General features: G+C 40.3%; 1 protein-coding gene across 2 annotated transcripts in view; it reads left to right on the plus strand.

The window, feature by feature from the left end:
• The window catches only part of KCNU1 (potassium calcium-activated channel subfamily U member 1), a 157,972-nt gene that overhangs the window by 116,740 nt on the left and 19,440 nt on the right, over positions 1-21,792 (plus strand). For both annotated transcript variants that reach the window (XM_016959328.4, XM_054656647.2), the window contains exons 20-22: positions 10,809-10,905; positions 14,411-14,635; positions 16,033-16,222. In XM_016959328.4, the coding sequence (XP_016814817.2) occupies positions 10,809-10,905; positions 14,411-14,635; positions 16,033-16,222 (512 nt within the window). The remainder of the gene's footprint in view (positions 1-10,808; positions 10,906-14,410; positions 14,636-16,032; positions 16,223-21,792) is intronic.

Here is a 21,792-nt window from a genome sequence, read left to right on the forward strand (position 1 = left end):
GCACCTGTTGTTTCCTGACTTTTGAATGATTGCCATTCTAACTGGTGTGAGATGATATCTCATAGTGGTTTTGATTTGCATTTCTCTGATGGCCAGTGATGATGAGCATTTTTTCATGTGTTTTTTGGCTGCATAAATGTCTTCTTTTGAGAAGTGCCTGTTCATGTCCTTCGCCCACTTTTTGATGGGGTTGTTTGTTTTCTTCTTGTAAATTTGTTTGAGTTCACTGTAGATTCTGGATATTAGCCCTTTGTCAGATGAGTAGGTTGCGAAAATTTTCTCCCATGTTGTAGGTTGCCTATTCACTCTGATGGTAGTTTCTTTTGCTGTGCAGAAGCTCTTTAGTTTAATTAGATCCCATTTGTCAATTTTGTCTTTTGTTGCCATTGCTTTTGGTGTTTTGGACATGAAGTCCTTGCCCACGCCTGTGTCCTGAATGGTAATGCCTAGGTTTTCTTCTAGGGTTTTTATGGTTTTAGGTCTAACGTTTAAATCTTTAATCCATCTTGAATTGATTTTTGTATAAGGTGTAAGGAAGGGATCCAGTTTCAGCTTTCTACATATGGCTAGCCAGTTTTCCCAGCACCATTTATTAAATAGGGAATCCTTTCCCCATTGCTTGTTTTTCTCAGGTTTGTCAAAGATCAGATAGTTGTAGGTAAGCGGCATTATTTCTGAGGGCTCTGTTCTGTTCCATTGATCTATATTTCTGTTTTGGTACCAGTACCATGCTGTTTTGGTTACTGTAGCCTTGTAGTATAGTTTGAAGTCAGGTAGTGTGATGCCTCCAGCTTTGTTCTTTTGGCTTAGGATTGACTTGGCGATGCGGGCTCTCTTTTGGTTCCATATGAACTCTAAAGTAGTTTTTTCCAATTCTGTGAAGAAAGTCATTGGTAGCTTGATGGGGATGGCATTGAATCTGTAAATTGCCTTGGGCAGTATGGCCATTTTCACGATATTGATTCTTCCTACCCATGAGCAAGGAATGTTCTTCCATTTGTTTGTATCCTCTTTTATTTCCTTGAGCAGTGGTTTGTAGTTCTCCTTGAAGAGGTGCTTCACATCCCTTGTAAGTTGGATTCCTAGGTATTTTATTCTCTTTGAAGCAATTGTGAATGGGAGTTCACTCATGATTTGGCTCTCTGTTTGTCTGTTGTTGGTGTATAAGAATGCTTGTGATTTTTGTACATTGATTTTGTATCCTGAGACTTTGCTGAAGTTGCTTATCAGCTTAAGGAGATTTTGGGCTGAGACGATGGGGTTTTCTAGATAAACAATCATGTCGTCTGCAAACAGGGACAATTTGACTTCCTCTTTTCCTAATTGAATACCCTTTATTTCCTTCTCCTGCCTGATTGCCCTGGCCAGAACTTCCAACACTATGTTGAATAGGAGCGGTGAGAGAGGGCATCCCTGTCTTGTGCCAGTTTTCAAAGGGAATGCTTCCAGTTTTTGCCCATTCAGTATGATATTGGCTGTGGGTTTGTCATAGATAGCTCTTATTATTTTGAAATATGTCCCATCAATACCTAATTTATTGAGAGTTTTTAGCATGAAGGGTTGTTGAATTTTGTCAAAGGCTTTTTCTGCATCTATTGAGATAATCATGTGGTTTTTGTCTTTGGCTCTGTTTATATGCTGGATTACATTTATTGATTTGCATATGTTGAACCAGCCTTGCATCCCAGGGATGAAGCCCACTTGATCATGGTGGATAAGCTTTTTGATGTGCTGCTGGATTCGGTTTGCCAGTATTTTATTGAGGATTTTTGCATCAATGTTCATCAAGGATATTGGTCTAAAATTCTCTTTTTTGGTTGTGTCTCTGCCAGGCTTTGGTATCAGAATGATGCTGGCCTCATAAAATGAGTTAGGGAGGATTCCCTCTTTTTCTATTGATTGGAATAGTTTCAGAAGGAATGGTACCAGTTCCTCCTTGTACCTCTGGTAGAATTCGGCTGTGAATCCATCTGGTCCTGGACTCTTTTTGGTTGGTAAACTATTGATTATTGCCACAATTTCAGCTCCTGTTATTGGTCTATTCAGAGATTCAACTTCTTCCTGGTTTAGTCTTGGGAGAGTGTATGTGTCGAGGAATTTATCCATTTCTTCTAGATTTTCCAGTTTATTTGCGTAGAGGTGTTTGTAGTATTCTCTGATGGTAGTTTGTATTTCTGTGGGATTGGTGGTGATATCCCCTTTATCATTTTTTATTGCGTCTATTTGATTCTTCTCTCTTTTTTTCTTTATAGTCTTGCTAGCGGTCTATCAATTTTGTTGATCCTTTCAAAAAACCAGCTCCTGGATTCATTAATTTTTTGAAGGGTTTTTTGTGTCTCTATTTCCTTCAGTTCTGCTCTGATTTTAGTTATTTCTTGCCTTCTGCTAGCTTTTGAATGTGTTTGCTCTTGCTTTTCTAGTTCTTTTAATTGTGATGTTAGGGTGTCAATTTTGGATCTTTCCTGCTTTCTCTTGTGGGCATTTAGTGCTATAAATTTCCCTCTACACACTGCTTTGAATGCGTCCCAGAGATTCTGGTATGTTGTGTCTTTGTTCTCGTTGGTTTCAAAGAACATCTTTATTTCTGCCTTCATTTCGTTATGTACCCAGCAGTCATTCAGGAGCAGGTTGTTCAGTTTCCATGTAGTTGAGCGGCTTCGAGTGAGATTCTTAATCCTGAGTTCTAGTTTGATTGCACTGTGGTCTGAGAGATAGTTTGTTATAATTTCTGTTCTTTTACATTTGCTGAGGAGAGCTTTACTTCCAACTATGTGGTCAATTTTGGAATAGGTGTGGTGTGGTGCTGAAAAAAATGTATATTCTGTTGATTTGGGGTGGAGAGTTCTGTAGATGTCTATTAGGTCCGCTTGGTGCAGAGCTGAGTTCAATTCCTGGGTATCCTTGTTGACTTTCTGTCTCGTTGATCTGTCTAATGTTGACAGTGGGGTGTTAAAGTCTCCCATTATTAATGTGTGGGAGTCTAAGTCTCTTTGTAGGTCACTCAGGACTTGCTTTATGAATCTGGGTGCTCCTGTATTGGGTGCATAAATATTTAGGATAGTTAGCTCCTCTTGTTGAATTGATCCCTTTACCATTATGTAATGGCCTTCTTTGTCTCTTTTGATCTTTGTTGGTTTAAAGTCTGTTTTATCAGAGACTAGGATTGCAACCCCTGCCTTTTTTTGTTTTCCATTTGCTTGGTAGATCTTCCTCCATCCTTTTATTTTGAGCCTATGTGTGTCTCTGCACGTGAGATGGGTTTCCTGAATACAGCACACTGATGGGTCTTGACTCTTTATCCAACTTGCCAGTCTGTGTCTTTTAATTGGAGAATTTAGTCCATTTACATTCAAAGTTAATATTGTTATGTGTGAATTTGATCCTGTCATTATGATGTTAGCTGGTGATTTTGCTCGTTAGTTGATGCAGTTTCTTCCTAGTCTTGATGGTCTTTACATTTTGGCATGATTTTGCAGCGGCTGGTACCGGTTGTTCCTTTCCATATTTAGCGCTTCCTTCAGGAGCTCTTTTAGGGCAGGCCTGGTGGTGACAAAATCGGTCAGCATTTGCTTGTCTGTAAAGTATTTTATTTCTCCTTCACTTATGAAGCTTAGTTTGGCTGGATATGAAATTCTGGGTTGAAAATTCTTTTCTTTAAGAATGTTGAATATTGGCCCCCACTCTCTTCTGGCTTGTAGGGTTTCTGCCGAGAGATCCGCTGTTAGTCTGATGGGCTTCCCTTTGAGGGTAACCGAACCTTTCTGTCTGGCTGCCCTTAACATTTTTTCCTTCATTTCAACTTTGGTGAATCTGACAATTATGTGTCTTGGAGTTGCTCTTCTCGAGGAGTATCTTTGTGGCGTTCTCTGTATTTCCTGAATCTGAACGTTGGCCTGCCTTGCTAGATTGGGGAAGTTCTCCTGGATAATATCCTGCAGAGTGTTTTCCAACTTGGTTTCATTCTCCGCATCACTTTCAGGTACACCAATCAGACGTAGATTTGGTCTTTTCACATAGTCCCATATTTCTTGGAGGCTTTGCTCATTTCTTTTCATTCTTTTTTCTCTGGACTTCCCTTCTCGCTTCGTTTCATTCATTTCATCTTCCATTGCTGATACCCTTTCTTCCAGTTGATCGCATCGGCTCCTGAGGCTTCTGCATTCTTCACGTAGTTCTCGAGCCTTGGTTTTCAGCTCCATCAGCTCCTTTAAGCACTTCTCTGTATTGGTTATTCTAGTTATACATTCTTCTAAATTTTTTTCAAAGTTTTCAACTTCTTTGCCTTTGGTTTGAATGTCCTCCCGTAGCTCAGAGTAATTTGATCGTCTGAAGCCTTCTTCTCTCAGCTCGTCAAAATCATTCTCCATCCAGCTTTGTTCCGTTGCTGGTGAGGAACTGCGTTCCTTTGGAGGAGGAGAGGTGCTCTGCATTTTAGAGTTTCCTGTTTTTCTGTTCTGTTTTTTCCCCATCTTTGTGGTTTTATCTACTTTTGGTCTTTGATGATGGTGATGTACAGATGGGTTTTCGGTGTGGATGTCCTTTCTGTTTGTTAGTTTTCCTTCTAATAGACAGGACCCTCAGCTGCAGGTCTGTTGGAATACCCTGCCGTGTGAGGTGTCAGTGTGCCCCTGCTGGGGGGTGCCTCCCAGTTAGGCTGCTCGGGGGTCAGGGGTCAGGGACCCACTTGAGGAGGCAGTCTGCCCGTTCTCAGATCTCCAGCTGCGTGCTGGGAGAACCACTGCTCTCTTCAAAGCTGTCAGACAGGGACATTTAAGTCTGCAGAGGTTACTGCTGTCTTTTTGTTTGTCTGTGCCCTGCCCCCAGAGGTGGAGCCTACAGAGGCAGGCAGGCCTCCTTGAGCTGTGGTGGGCTCCACCCAGTTGGAGCTTCCCGGCTGCTTTGTTTACCTAAGCAAGCCTGGGCAATGGCGGGCGCCCCTCCCCCAGCCTCGCTGCCGCCTTGCAGTTTGATCTCAGACTGCTGTGCTAGCAATCAGCGAGATTCCGAGGGCGTAGGACCCTCCGAGCCAGGTGTGGGATATAGTCTCGTGGTGCGCCGTTTTTTAAGCCGGTCTGAAACGCGCAATATTCGGGTGGGAGTGACCCGAGTTTTCCAGGTGCGTCCGTCACCCCTTTCTTTGACTCGGAAAGGGAACTCCCTGACCCCTTGCGCTTCCCAGGTGAGGCAATGCCTCGCCCTGCTTCGGCTCACGCACGGTGCGCGCACCCACTGGCCTGCGCCCACTGTCTGGCACTCCCTAGTGAGATGAACCTGGTACCTCAGATGGAAATGCAGAAATCACCGTCTTCTGCGTGGCTCACGCTGGGAGCTGTAGACCGGAGCTGTTCCTATTCGGCCATCTTGGCTCCTCCCCAGGATCTCTTTTCAGCTTGCTTATACACAGGTTTCTGGGGAAATGAACTATATAAAATTATCAATTTTTTTAAACCTTAAATTTCCCTCCAAGTTAAAATAAAATGCCTCATAATGAATAAACAGCAATGAGATGAAATCCAGAAAAATTAAATCATAATGTGGCCATAAAGATTAGGCTCAGTTTTTAATATTTGACTACAATATGTGTATAGGTGTGGGAGGGGGTATGTGAGTAGGATCAGATGGGAAGCACTGATTATGTAACCTGCCCTTACATTCCCCAATTTTAGGTGATTTTTTCCCCCCATAACATACAGAAGTCATCAGAATTGACAATAAGTGAGTATTTCCAAGTCAGGTGTAAACTGAATAGCCTTGCTATTTATAAAGTCATTGGAGAGAGGGCAGATGTAGCCTTTGATATACAAAAATCTCAGAACCATCAAAGGCATCCTGGGACACAGGATTTTTTTCTTGATTTTTGGCTAGAACTTGACTATTATGTTCAAGAGACAGTCACAATGGAGTTTTCAAAAGATTGAACCAAGAAAGCCCCTCAAACTGCTGGACACACAAATGCTTTTCCCTCCTTCTATATATGTTAGAACTTCATGAAAGTTGTTATTTTTGTAAAACTCCAATCTTGCCCCAAAAATATATTGCTCTGCATCCAGGCCAGAAAACTCTCTTAAGAATTTACAAGCCATCTGTGGGGTTTTAAGGAAATTTCAAGTAGAATGGTCATAAGCCAGGATTTCCTAACACAGCCGAAAATGAGGTCTACAAAAGAGAAAAAAAAAAGGAATTGTAGAGGCTTTTTGAACTTTCTAATAAATATTGTGAACAGTGGAAGATCTCATTTTTTGGCAGATCACCTTCAAGAATCATCTGAGTCGAATCTGTAAGTTGGAGAAAATAATGATGACAAATTTACATTCTTGGAAACCATGCCTCCTGACCTAGCACAGTGAAACCTAGTCCACCTTCTTAATAGAAGTTTTCTTACATGGTTTGGTCTCTCTCTCATCAGGTGCCATGACTGGCAACCAAAGGCACAGGGTTTATTTATTTTTTTCCTTTAACTGATAGGATTTATACAGGATAAGTTGCTAGGAACATGGGAGAATAGAAGTTCTATTCAGAATGGTCGCAGAAAACAGAGCTGCCTTTCCCTGCTGGAACACGTTCAAGTGACACGTTCTGCTCACGAGGCAACACGTTCTGCTCATGAGACACAGTCTTCATGCATATCAAAGCAACCCAAAGAAAAGCAGTCATTAGAAAGGAATGCTGATGTGCGTGCTGCTCTACACAGCCACAAGTGGACAGGCTGCAAAAACTGTTCTTATCCAGCAGCTTCCAAAGCTGAAAGCTGGAGATGGGACCCTGAGAACATTTCAAGGTTCATTGCTTCCTGGATGCTCCCAGACAGAAATACAACACGCTGTTGCTTGGGCAGTAAGAAGCAAGACTTGTGACCAGGGAACCAACCCCACTATTATCCCAAACACATCCTGCTGAAGGCCACCCCACACAACTCCCACCACATTTCTTGCCAGTCTCTCCTACAAAGCCCCCTCCACCTTGGTCAGGCTTTGACAGGTCTTTTTTGACCTGAATGGTACCCCGTGGCTACCTTTTCCTGCTATAGCATAACCTTTATGTTCTATTCCTTGCTTCCATGTTCTAAGACTGCTAGTGCTGAACATTCCCATAGATGATTTATTAGTCTCTTTAGTAGAGTATGTTTCTATGAGGATCATGACATTTGCAAAGCATATGGCAGAACGGAGCTTTAGTTAAGGGATGGTGATGTAAATTGCATTTGGTTTTGCTTTGGCAAGGACACCAGATGGATGCCTTTATGATGAAGTGGGTTTCCTCTAGCATTTTTTAAATATCGGTCTCCAACAGGTGTTTCCTTTAAGGCATATCTGTTTTTCATAACATTAGAATGAAGAAAAATGTTGTCTGTGACAGCTTGTATACATATATCACACTTTTATTATGATAAAAATGTACAGTGATTGATTCCCTATTCTGAGTCATGTTAAAATGTGCTTGGGAGAAGATCATCTTAAATTTGCCAATAGGGCATTTAATTACCAGACCAAAGACTCTTCATTTATCATGAGGGTGGAGAGGGTGGAGAAGGAGGGGAAGTAGAGACAAGCTGAAGAAAGTGACCAGAAGGAAAGTAGTAGTAGCAGCTGTAGACTTGAGTGCTGAGGGCAGACAGCAGGGAACCACCTAAAAGGTAACATAGCTATTTCCAAATTGTTCTCAAAGAGTCCCTGAAAGACAGTCACTACCAACTTGGTCATGATATGTAAACACATGTTCTGAGGATCCTAGGGAGAGTGTCTAGGAAGCGACTCTTAGATAGAAAGAGGTTCTACGGATGAATTATATCATTCATCAATGCTCCAAATCCTGATGAAAATCAAGACCAGACTCAGGTATTAGCTGTGCTTGCTGGTGAGTCCCATTAACAAGCTTGGCATAAGGCTGCCATCAGGGTCCTGTCTGGTATGATTAAGAGAGCCTGTGGGGCTTTTGGAACTTGGTGTTGGAGCACATGGCTTATAGATATTTAAGTTGCCAAAAGACATGTTAATTTGAATGAACAGGGTAACCCATTTTGGTCAAGCTGACCTTGAAGCTTATATGTTACATTGTCTAGCTAGGCAAATGATTAGAATTCACTAAACCCACTAAGTTTAGAGGTAGTTCTTAAGTGCAAGAGGAGATTAAGGATTGCATCAAGACGTTGGCCACTCTTATTAGGAATTACCCTCTCTGACTTTCCAAACCTGTTTCTAGTATCCCGTTCCCCCTACCCTGGCTTCCCCTTCTAGGTCCTCTCTGTCCTATTACTTTAAGTTTGACACTTCAATCTAAGTTGGAGTAAGTTCTTTTGTCTGAAAAAAAAAAATTAGATGTAAGTTATCAATTTAGAAGCTAGCCTGCTTGAGGAAAGCAAAATTGCTTGTCATTATGTTGAGGTCTGAGTTTGGGGGCGAGGCATTGAATAATAAACTGTATTAATTCACAAGGAAACCCCCTAACCCTGCAGCATGAAGGGGAATAGATTGTATTTCTCCCAAGATGTAGAGTAAAATCGCATGGGAGAACATTGTTATCAGTCACATCTGAGATGAGCAGCACTGAATCTGTAATGTGACACACAGTACAGTATATTCCAAAAGGCGGTAGGGGACAATAACAGATACTTTTAAATAAATAAAATAAGTAAGTGTGTAAGTAAATAGTAAAAGCTTTTGTGGTCAGATAAGTTGTGAAACACTGGATTATACAGTTTTTGAAGGATTTCTATATTGCAGAAATCCTTTTATATGCTGTTGTCAGAACCTTTCACAGGCCAAAGTGCACTGTGACTATATTAGTTCGTTCTCACACTGCTAATACTTGAGACTGAGTAATTTATAAAGGAAAGAGGTTTGGTTGACTCAGTTTAGCATGGCTGGGGAGGCCTCAAGAAGCTTACCATCGTGGTGGAAGGGGAAGCAAAGAAGTCCTTCTTCACATGATGGCAGGAAGGAGAAGTGCACAGTGAATTGGGGGAAGCCCCTTATAAAACCATCAGATCTCCTGAGAACTCACTCACTATCACAAGACCAGCACGAGGGTAACCATCCCCATTATTCAATTACCTCCCACTGGGTCCCTCCCATGACACATGGGGATTATGGGAACTACCGTTCAAGATGAGATTTGGGTGGGGACACAGCCAGACCGTATCAGTGGCTGTCAAAGAGGGGCCATTCCTCTCAAACTTTGGTTACTCCTAGGATGTCTCCAGTTACTAATGTACCATGGAACATGTGTTTTGCAAAAGGAATTGGTGTTAGAATGAGATGGACTTATGCCCTGGTAACAGCTATGAAATCTCAGTGGCTGAGCACAAGAAAGGTTTATTTCTTGTTCACATTACATGTCCAGCACAGGCCAAGCAGGCCAGGGCACTCAGCTCAAGGTGCCCACTGGAGCAGCCAGGCTAGGAGAGACCCTGAGAACTTCACCTGAGAGCTTCTCATTGCCTGGCCCGTCTCTTCTCACATTTCATTGGACAGAGCTAGTCACATGGCCCCACCTACCTATCCCTACACTCAGGAAGGAAAGCAGAACTGGATATGGTGAGGTTGGTAACCTCAACTTCAACAGTCTATTCAAATGCCAGTTTTGCACTTTGTTAGCTCTTTGACTTTTATCCATAAAATAAGGGCGGGTAGTCTTTAAAGTTTCTGGCAGAGACAGAAATGCTCACTGAACATTTCAAGTTACTTCCCATGTTCCCCAGGCCTCTTAAAGTCAGCAGGAGCCATGTGACTAATTTTGGCCAATGAGATGTGAGGAGAAATGAAGCGAGTCACCCTGAGCCAAGGCAGTTAGAGACCTAGGCTTGGTTCTCCAGTTCCTTTCTCCTCTCCTGCCTGGTGACTGAGGAGGATGCATGTTCCAGATGTTGAGGCCATAAGATGGTAGAGCCTCTGTCCCCCAGGCTCCAGATGGCTGTGTGGAGGAGAGACACCTTTTCATCTGAGTAAAATATATAGTGTAGGTGACAAGAAGTAAGCTGTGTTGTGTTAGGCCCTGGGGATGTTGAGGTTGTTTCTGCAGTGTTAAGCCTAGATTTTTCCTGGCTGATATAGGTCTTTCTAATCCTCGATTTTCTGTAATTTGACAAGGGTTTTCTTATTCTCTCACAAGCAAATATGAATTCCTTAGGATGAAAGTGGGATTTTTCAAAAGAACATCCAACCCTGTCAGGGATTGAATACATTATGAAACAAGCTTGTGTCTAACTGCAGTGTGGGGTGACCATGGGGATGACATTGCCAAGACTTAGATCAAGATCAGAGCAAAGTCTAGGCAAATGCAGACCAGTGATGAAAGCTTTAAAGAATGCAAAAAGTATTTACTAAATCAGGATGTTTCAACAGGGACCCATTCAGAAAAATACATGGAAAGGAGACAGGAGGAAAATAGGCTAAGGAGAGAAATATCACCCATGATTGAATCTCTCACAGCTGTTTAAATTCTATATTCAGGTGCCCAAAACACTGCTCATGATATCTGCCAATGGATAACAGTATCATACAGTATCAAAATTAAAAGCAGAAATAACTATCTTCAAGGTACATATAATCTAAGGCAAAAAAAAAAAAAAAAAAAAAAATCCTGATGTGGCTTTTGCCCAAAATGCTTAGTGTGTCTTCAGCTATGATACAGTCTGGGCTCTTTGTGCTCTTCAGACCTAAGCCTTTATTCTAGAGTCTTACAGACCTGAGGTCATTCTACTTATGCTATTCTCCTCTTTGAGCTCAAGGCTCTGATGAGTTTTACATCTCGGCTTTGTTACAGAGGAGCTCCAAATAGTCTCAAACTAACTCTCCATTCTTCCTATTTAGGACTCTTCAACATGATGTAGAACAAGATTCTGACCAGCTTGATAGCAGTGGGATGTTTCACTGGTGCAAACCAACCTCTTTGGACAAGGTGACTCTGGTAGGTGATCTTGCATCATCAAATCTCAAATAAGATAAAGCATTTCTTAGGGTAAATGATGTTCTTGTTAGTCATAAGCACCTGTCACTTCTCTTTGTAAACTGTGAATTTGTCAAAAAAAGAAGAAAACCCCACATCTCTCACCAGCCATATGAATAATATGCAAAGTAACACATGAGGCATTTGACAAAGCCTACATGAGAAATATGCTGGAATTTCAAACAATTATATGTCTTCAACTATTTCCTCTCTCCTTTGACAGTTTAGCTGACTCAGTTATTCAGAATAATGTTCTCCTGAAGTTTTGCTGTTTTCCTAGTAAATCTAATTAATTTAAATGAACGAGGGAAACCTACTGTTTACAAGGACTCTGCAGTCTTTTTTTTTTTATGTAAATAAGCACTTTTCTAATGTATTGGTTTTGAAATTGGGATTTTTCTGTAGTGGTTTTTCTTAAAGCTGGCTCTACTTAGATTTAACACATTAGCCAAAAATATGCCTCCTAAACACTCCATACAACCGGGGTGAATCTTTGTAGATATTACAGTCACGTCCTTGTCTCTCTTCTCAAAGAGACAAACTAACTCAACTCACAGAAATGCCTGCAACTAAGATGGAAAAAGTCTTGTATCCTAACCCAGGGTCTGGCACCTGCTTTCTAGATGCCCACCTACTGTAATTTTCTGGAATTGGAAACTCAACTATAATCTTAGTGGTTTACCTTACAAGTAGTAGCTGATAAATTTAACTAATAAAAATGATTGCTTGCATGCTGTATGAACCCTATATATATTTTTTCATATATGACTAATTGATACTTATATATATTTTCTTGCTTTCCAAAAGTATTTTAGTTCACTTTTTTTGATAGATGCACAAATGCATACATACACATCTTTGTGGCTCAGCGCCAGTGTCCTGACAAAATATATTTCAACTTTTGTAAAAGCATGATCCATCATTTGATTAGAAACACGAAACTGTCAGAGCTGTCATACCAACTGGAAGACTATTAGGGTTGCTGAAACTCACCATTTTAGCAATTACGTCTTATTCTGAATTATACGAAATAAACATCCGTTGAGCAGGAAGCCAAACATATTTTCAGTGGGAGGCAAATCTTTAGAAAGGTCAGGAAGTTGGTTGCAGATTGAGACATTTGAGACCAAAGGATGGAAATAGCAGAAGTTTTATTAGATCATATTTATTAAGAATGCAGACAGGTTGCCATGATTGATATTTCCCCTATGATACCTTGATATGGAATATAGTTCAGAATACCAACCAGGTCTTTTGTTAAGTTTAGGATGCCTTCTAGCTTTAAAATTGCTAAGGAATTTGAAATGTGTGCCCCTAGGAAAGAAATATCTGGATTGCAAAATTCGGGGTATCTTTAAACTTGGTTTCATTTGCAAAAGGCTCAAGTAGAAATGATCAATTTAAGTTACTTTGAACAAATAGGACATCCTCTCCTTCCTCCAATAGTCACCATCTTTCTTAATCAGGAGACAGTTTTGTGCCACAGTTTCTTGGAGAAATTGCCTCTCTAGCTGTGCCCATTAATGCACTTGGCCATGTATCTTGCTTCTAATTGTTTAGTTCTACTCAGAAGAGCAATTGTTGGACTTTAGACATGTTACATTAAATACCGTTAGAGCCTTCATTATTCAAGTTAAAACTAATCCGATTAGCTAGAGACAATTATTTAATAGATTTGGTTAAGATTCATATCACTCTAGGAAGGCTCTCCAGACAAGTAGCTTTATTTCCCCTCGCAGGGAGATCTCTCTTGGAAGGAGGGTACAGTACAGTATTTCCCAGTGTATGCTAATTTGGTAAACTTTAATTGTTGAAATGTCAGATGTTACTTATTTATCCTGTTAGACTTCATCAATGCCTGTTTCGTAGAAGATTGCCATTTAACCCAGCAAAGGACTGGCATAAAGAAGAATGATATATCCATTTGAAGTATTCCGAGTCTTTGTGTGTCTAGGAATGCAGGGAATGCTCATGCTGAAAATTAAACTTACTCTGTACCAGCTTCTAAATGTCCTCCTTTGAAAATATAGAAATTCAATAACTTTTAGATTTGATTGATAGTTATTGAACAACTTTTAGTGAGTTAAGAAATAAACATTTTGAATATATTATGTCCTACAACAAAATTAACTCTTTGGTTTTTTTTTCCATTTTAAACACAAAGAAATTGAGAACCAGAGAGGTTAAGTAATTTGCTCAATCATATAGCTAACAATAGAACGAGAATACAAAATCATGTCTTCTGACTCCGAGTCCAGGGTTCTTTCTGTTACATCCCAATGCTGTTAAGAGGAGACATTAGCCATACTCTGAAAGAAACCACACATAGGCTTACAATAAGTTTCCCACAGGAATATCATTCTTTAAAAGTTACATTTATTGTTTTTATGAGTCTCTATGACTGTGGGAGAAACTTAAGTATATTCCATGCATATTCTTTTGTTTTCAACTTGGAGACACAAGGGCATTGTTAACAATTGGCAATGCTGATAGTAGTATGAGACATATTCAAATGTTTGAGATCAAATGAAATTTTTTTATTATACTTTAAGTTCTATGGTACATGTGCACAATGTGCAGGCTTGTTACATATGTACATATGTGCCATGTTGGTGTGCTGCACCCATTAACTTGTCATTTACATAAAGGAATATCTCCTAATGCTATCCCTCCCCCCTCCCCCCACCCCATGACATGGATGAAGCTGGAAACCATCATTCTGAGCAAACTATCGCAAGGACAGACAATCAAACACTGCATATTCTCACTCATAGGTGGGAACTGAACAATTAGAACACTTGGACACAGGATGGGGAAATGAAATTTTTATAATATTTCTTTTTCTTGTATGCACTTTGCGTGATGAATCTCCTTGATGCAGGAGTCTATAGAATCAGTTCAGTATATTCAATTGAACCATATGAAATTGCCATTGTTCAACCATTTTTGACCCATAAAAAGGTAAATTCATGTGGTTCAAACTAATGAATGAAAACCCACTTAATACTGCAATATGTTATACAGCTTGCTGTAATTTTCAGGACTCACTAGAAGACATAATTTAGCATTGAATCTAGAATGTCTTAGGCTTTCACTGAATTTTACTATGGCACATACAAGGCTAAAAATGTGAAATAAAAATCAAGAAATACTTTCTCCATTTGGTCTAATGATTTCACACCCTGAGGAATGATGCTAATCTGAGTTTTAGTTGATGCATTCCAAGCTAATAGAAAACTAGAAAGAAAGTGAAATAAAAAGAAATTCCACAAAAAAGTAAAAGGTGTAATTGCACCACTTGTGCGTGAGTTCTGTTTTTTATAAACATTTTGCAAAATTCTATTCACCTTATGAAAGTAGAGCTGTGGATGTACCTAGAAGAATTGGGAGGAGAAGAGGGGGCCTACTTGGAGGGATTCTCATCTTGCTTATGAAAATGACCAGACTGTGGCATCCTTATCCTTAGAAACGAACTGACAAGTCAAAATATAAGTTTCGGAACCATATTGTAGCATGTGTATTTGGAGATGCCCACTCAGCCCCGATGGGGCTTCGGAACTTTGTAATGCCCTTGAGAGCCAGCAACTATACCAGGAAGGAGCTGAAGGACATAGTGTTCGTTGGGTCTCTGGACTATCTACAGAGAGAATGGCGATTTCTCCGGAATTTTCCCCAGATATACATTCTGCCTGTAAGTATTATATAAGGAAAAGTTAATATTTATAAGGATTTCAATATTAATAGGATTAGAATTAATTATGATAATAATATTGCAGTTCTACAGTGCTTGCCAGATGCCAGAAACTGTTCTAAATATTTTACCTATATTAATTCACTTAATCTCAAAACCACCCTATGGGGTAGACATTAAATTTATTGAACTTTAAGCACTGGAAGAGTGAGTAACTTGACCAAGATTGTACAGCCAGTAAGTAACTAACAAAATTAAGATTTAAATCCAGATGTTGTGGCTCTTGAGTTAATGCTCGAATCACCATGTTTTACGGTCTTTGTACAAATAAGAGTTTCTCTGCATTTCTGAGTCAGATTATAATTTAATGGCTACACCTAAGCTAATACTGGCCAGCATTTGTGCTCTAGCTTTTTCATCTTTTCTGGAGACATTTTATATGGACCATATAATGCCACATGGTCCCTGATAGCTGTATGGAGAGGAGGGATTTTGCTTATGTGGTATTGCGGTTGCAACTATATTTTTCCTGAACTTGCATAGATCTATGTCCCACTCTATGCCACCATTTCACTGGTTGAGGAGTCCATTATGTACACTGTGAAATGCACCAAAGCATTTCATTTTCATGAGATACGCACCAAAGCATTTTCATAATGCTGGCAATATATTTGCAAGTAATGGCAAAAACCGTGGTTACTTTTGCACCAACCTAATGTAAGGAATATTTTTCAAATTTCAAAAATAATTATCTCAAGAAGCAAATTGCATTTGCTTTTTTAAAAAGCCACTGTAAGTCTCCCTGTACTACCGCTCCTGCTTAAGTCCATTGAAAGGAAGAAAATAAGAGCAAATCTGATCCAGCTAGTGTTAGGAACTACCACTATATTAGACTCCAACCTACCGGAAGACAGTACCAGATTGATCTCTGTTTTTCCACCAAAGAAAGAAGCGACTGCCACTTTGCTAGTTAACCCAGAGAGTATAAGTAGGGCCAGCTGTTTGTACTAGCAATATTATGAGGATGTACATTTTGCCTCTAGATCCATAACCTCTCTTTTCTCTGAATTTTTTTCCTCATGACTGTTACCCTGACCCTACTCTCTTCTTCCACCTGAGTCAGTGGCACGGACTTACGTTCCTCCCTCCCCACTCTCCTCTGTCTCATCCAAACTTGCTTTCAGGAAAGAATCTATGAAATTTATTCACACTAAAATATTAATGTTTGATAAGGTTAAATGTGTCAGATATGAGGTAACTAAGTTTTAAAATCAAGTCAGCAAAGGTTGGAGCTCAAAGCTCAAAAATTACATCACTCACAAAGAGCCACTACCATGAGCCATGATATAACATCCCTCCATCCGACAAGTGCCTCCTCTCTGTTTTCCTCTCATTAGGGATGTGCACTTTATTCTGGAGACCTCCATGCGGCCAACATAGAGCAATGCTCCATGTGTGTTGTCTTGTCCCCCCCACCCAAGCCATCAAGCAACCAGACTTTGGTAGACACAGAAGCCATCATGGCAACCCTCACCATCGGATCCTTGCAAATTGACTCCTCCTCTGACCCGTCAACCGCAGTGTCAGGTGAGAACAGCACCCCTGAAAAGAAGAAACTAGGATGTATGGAAAAAAGAGAGAGAATTAACTCCTCTTTGAAGTATTTTAATTATGGGGAGCAGGAGGGTGGGCCAGATGTCCTCTGAGGTCCCTTCCAATCCTGAGAATCCCATAGTAGAAATAGCCCAGAGTTCAGTGCTCTGGAATTCTAAGTCAAATGGATGACGGTGTGCATCTTCTAAATGGAATGCACTTAACACAGTTTTTTTTAATTTTTAAGGAAAAAATAACACAATTTTGAAGTGTTATCATTTTTGTTGTTATGATCAGTGAACATAGCATGTGGTATATTATTTTAATTAATGAGGTACTACTATAGTTATTATTATGAAATTCTCATTGGATCTTATAGATCTAATGCAATCAAGGTCAAATTGTTAGTTTTGTGGTTGAGAGAATGAACCATGATTCTCTTTTACTTTTTGAGATGATTTCAGTATATGAATTTTAGAAGACTAAGATCTTTTCTAACAGCTATAGACTAAAACTGTCATACTTCAACTTCAGACTAGAAGGAGATGGTGAGGGAGATGCAAGGGTCTTTCCAGGATGGGGATCATGTCTTTTTTCCCTTTGTGTTTCTCTCAGTGCCTATTGCAATTACTGTCATTCGGTTGATGTTTAACAAATACTTGTTGAATTGCAGCAAATGAGCTGTGACACCTGAGGAGCTTCCACACATTTCTCTATGCTCAAAATGTGCCTATGGTCAATTCCGATGACAGAATTGTGATTTTCCTTCTCCCTCAAAAAGGGAAAAAGCTTATACATTAGTCTATTTCTAAAAATTGACTACCATCCCCTCAATCTAATCTAAAAGTACTATTACTGAAGAATTTTCTGTATCTAAAACAGATTTCCAATTCTAGAAATAAAAGTAAGTCATGACTGGAATCCCCTGGATCAAGCTATGTTCCTTGGGGACAATTGATTCTCTGTATCAAGATCAGGCACTCAATCCTTGGGCCATGCAGCCTCTGACCACAGCTGTCCCACTTTGCATGGCACTTGAAGAGGTTAGCATTTAAGGCATTGCAAGGCTTTTCATGATAATGGCTGTCGATAACAATGTTCGTGATTGAAACTGGGAAACCAAAAATCTCTCTCTGACTCCTAGACACTGTTGCTATGCAAGAAAATATAAGGTTATTGGCACAAAGGAATAAAACAGTAATCTAATCTTTGGAGGGCAAACTGAGTCAGCTATTAGACAGACCTTCACTAAGCAACAAATCCTGACCCAGAGACTAGGGTTTCAGGGTGTTTTCCAAAGCAGAGCTAATAACAAGGCACTTCATGAATATCAAAGTGCCATGAACAGCCAGACTTAGGAGCCAGACTCAGCATGAGCCCTACCTCTGCTGAGCAAATCTGAAGATTCATAAAAGTGCTGTTTTGTTCTGCCATAGGAATCCTTAGCTTAGCAATTAGGGTCACTCCTTGGATTCACTCATCATTTGTGTGTGTGTGTGTGTGTGTGTGTGTGTGTGTGTGTGTGTGTGTGTGCATGTGCATGCTTGTAACTGTCCATAATTGGACAAAGAAGAAGTATTCATTTTAAAAGCAGTATAGGCAGGGCGCGGTGGCTCACGCCTGTAATCCCAGCACTTTGGGAGGCCGAGGCGGGGGGATCACAAGGTCAGGAGATTGAGATCATTTTGGTCAACACGGTGAAACCGTCTCTATTGAAAATACAAAAATTAGCTTGGTGTGGTGGCGCGTGCCTGTAATCCCAGCTACTCGGGAGGCTGAGGCATGAAAATCCCTTGAACTCAAGAGGCAGAAGCTGTAGTGAGCTGAGATCGTGCCACTGCACTCCAGTCTGGTGACAGAGCAAAAAAAAAACAAAACAAAACAAAAAAAAAAACAAAACTTATAAATCCATATACAAATGAAAATGCATGCACAATATAAGTCCAGGATAACTGACAACACCATAAGTCATTTAGTTGATGATCTAGGTGAATAGTTCTTCCTGTTATTACTATTATTGAAATTTCACCTTCTTTATGGACTAGACAAAACGTAAACCTATGATTATAATTTTAGTTTCCTTTATATCTAGTGATTTTCCTACTTTATTCATTCAATCAACAACAAAAAAATATTGATTTTTTTATGATATGTCGGGTACTCTGTTACAGGCAAGAAGTTTGCCCTTAAAGAAGGAGCTGACTGGTTTTGGGGGAATGAGGTTGAGGAAAGAAGGAAAAAAAATTGGAAAGGCAAAGAGAAAAGGAAGGAATGTCAAAAAAATTGGAAAGGCAAAGAGAAAAGGAAGGAATGCCAAAGTATTTGAATCATTATGAGTATGAGTGTGCTTACCTGAAAAGATGAAAAGAAAAGGTTAGAGAAGAATGTGCTAAGTTGGGTTTGTTTGAATGGGATCATACCCATTTGTGTGACGGGGAAATATAGATGCAGATAGGCTCTAAGGACACACCTAATGAAGGCATCAGGTCTGCTTATCTGGCACTGTCACATCAGTGAGGTCACATTTTTTTTTTTTTTTTTTGAGACGGAGTCTTACTCTGTCACCCAGGCTGGAGTGCGGTGGTGCGATCTTGGCTCCCAGGTTCATGCCATTCTTCTGGCTCAGCCTCCCAAGTAGCTGGGACTACAGGCACCCGCCACCATGCCTGGCTAATTTTTTGTATTTTTAGTAGAGACGGGGTTTCACCGTGTTAGCCAGGATAGTCTCGATCTCCTGACCTTGTGATCTGCCCGCCTCGGCCTCCCAAAGTGCTGGGATTACAGGCTTCAGCCACCGCGCCTGGCCATGAGGTCACATTTTAAGAACATTTTGAGGCAACCTGTGAATAGCAAAGGGCTATTACCCAGAATCTTCCCCAATTACTCTGGCATCATAAGTCTCTATCTGGAGTTTGTATTAGTATTATAGAAATCCCCAATCTTCACAGAAGCCTGTTTGGCTTTCTTAATCATTCTTCTCGTTCCATAATAATACTCCTCTTCCACCAAGCGTTAAGAGGTAGAACCAGGAATACACACCCCCAAGAACTGAAATTATAAAGGATCATGAGATTCTACCAGGAGGCAGAAAGCATCGTCCACAATCAGCACTAAAATAAGATTTGCTGCTAGGCAGTTTCCTATCCCTTTCACTAGGGGATAGAGTGGTTCTCAACCAGTGGCAATTTATCTCCTGAGGTCACCTTATGAAGGCTGGAGGCAGTTTTGATTTTCACCACTGTGGGAATGCTATCACCACTAGTGGGTAGAAGTCAAAGATGCTGCTAAACGTCTTTCAATACACAGGACGGCCTCACACAATTAGAAAATGTCAGCAGTACCAAGGTGGAGAAACTCCGCCCTAACCTATCTGGTGAGCCCTTTGAGGGATCAGTGGGCTTTTCCACATCTTTGTAGTAATGATAAACATAAATGTGAAGCCAAGCTAGGACCATCAAGGCTATTCACTGCAGAAATTCACCAATGGAAATTGGATGGGGCGGGGGGTTTTGGGGGAGCAGCAGAGTGAGGAATCTCTGAAGGATCAGTGAGAATGCCAGGCCTCCTGGACATCTCCATGGGAAATTTTAGGTTTTTCTGTAATACTCTAATTACTGCCCTGTCACATCACAAGGAGAACAGGTTGGCAAACCTAGGTACTGAACTAAATAATCTGTGGCATAATCTAAACATATAACAGTAATTAAGCCTGACAACTTAATATGCTACTGAAATTTAAATGTACAGAAGTAATCTACAATTAAGCAATCTTTTGTAATAGCACCCTGCCAGGCTGGAAGATTTCAGGTATAATACTGTGTACTATTAGGTAACAAAAATATTGACATTAGTAAAATGTACCCAGGCTATGATCTGACACATTCAAATTAACCATTGCTCGAAAAGGAGATGGAGTTAAGGTGGAAATTCAGATGCTGTCCTTCAGCCGGCATCAGAAGCAGATTTTCATACAGCTGCTTCAGCTGATGTGAATGTGTCTGTACCCAATTAGAACACTAGATTCTAAAAGTCAGAATATTTCAAGTCCTTTATTAGCAAAGAACTGGAATCAGAAAGTGGGGTTCAAAGGGGGATTTACCCATAGAGAGGTTTCCCCTTTGAAGAAAACTGATTTCAATATTTTATTGAAAATTCCAGTCAAACCTTGTATATTGTAATAGGGCTACAACTTAAGTAGGTACCCTGAAAAGGGTATGGGCTTTGAAGTTGGTGCTGATCAGGCTGTGAAGCCACCTCCATTATTTACAAGCCTTGTGATCTTGGGCATGGTATGTAAATCCTGGCTGCAGTTTTCTCATTCTCAAAGATGATCTCACTATGGGTAACTCACAGAGTACATGTAACAATTATATAATTCTTATCTCTTTACAGTGTCCATTGCTTACAGCAGCCAGAGATCTTTTACACATATTCATCGGATAATCTCATTTCCTTACTTTAAATTCTACAATGTTGACTCATGGCAATTAAAGGAAAATCTAGGATCTTGCAAGCCAGCAAGGAACTTGGATTCTCCCCTCCTTCACCCTTTTCACAGTGGCTATTTCCCACCATGGGTTCTTTATCGCAACCCTTCTGCCAGGATGACTTTTCCTTTTTCCTCAGATTCTGTCTCAATGTCAGAGAAGCCCCCCTTTGGGACCTTATCTAAAGTCATGTCTCCAAACTCAATGACTATCCTCTAAAGTTTGGGGTTTTCTCAAACTCACCAATATCTGAAAATATTTTGTATTTGCAACATGTGGTATGTAACTGGGGCGAGGACTGTACATAGTACTATCATGGAGTAGATATTTTAAAATATTTAAAAAGGAAGAATGGGAGGGAGGAGGAAAAGAGGAGGAAGGAAGAAAAGGGAAGAAGGAAGGAAAAAAGGAAGGAAGAAAGGAAAAAATGGAAAAAGAGAAAAGAATGAAGGAAAGGAAGAAGGGAAAAAGAAAGGAAGGGAGAAGAGGGAAAGGGAAGAGAGAAAAAGAACAGGAGGGGAAGAAGGGAAGGAAGGAAGGAAGAAAAGGTGGGAGGGAAGGGAAGGGAAGGGAAAAGAAGGGAGGGGAAAGGAAAGAAGGAAGGAAAGAAGGAAGGAAGGAAAGGGGAGAGGGAAGGGAAGGAAAGGGAAGGGAAAGGAAGGAAGGAACGAAGGAAGGAAAGGAAGGAAGGAAGGAAACAAAAGGAAGAAAGCAAGGAAAGGGGTGAGGGAAGGGAAGGAAAGGGAAGGGAAAGGAAAAGAAGAAAAGAAGGAAGGAAGGAAGAAAGGGAGGAAATGAGGAAGGGGAGAAAGAAAGGAAGGAAAGAGGAAAGGAAAGAAATTAGAAAGGAAAAAGGGAACGAAAGGAGGGAAGGGAATAGAAGAGAAGGGAGAAGAAAAGGAGGGAAAGAGGACACATGAAACAGATAAGGCATCTTAATCTGAGAATAAAATAGAACTTTAATTCCCCCAAGTCTTCCTGCATTATGGAAATCTCAGAGATATTTTTAAGGAAAAACAATTTAAGGTATTTAGATCCCATCAAGAGTAAGAATTATCAGTGAATTATGATCTCTAG

Source organism: Pan troglodytes, chromosome 7, assembly GCF_028858775.2.
Source record: "Pan troglodytes isolate AG18354 chromosome 7, NHGRI_mPanTro3-v2.0_pri, whole genome shotgun sequence".
Classification (NCBI taxonomy): domain Eukaryota; kingdom Metazoa; phylum Chordata; class Mammalia; order Primates; family Hominidae; genus Pan; species Pan troglodytes.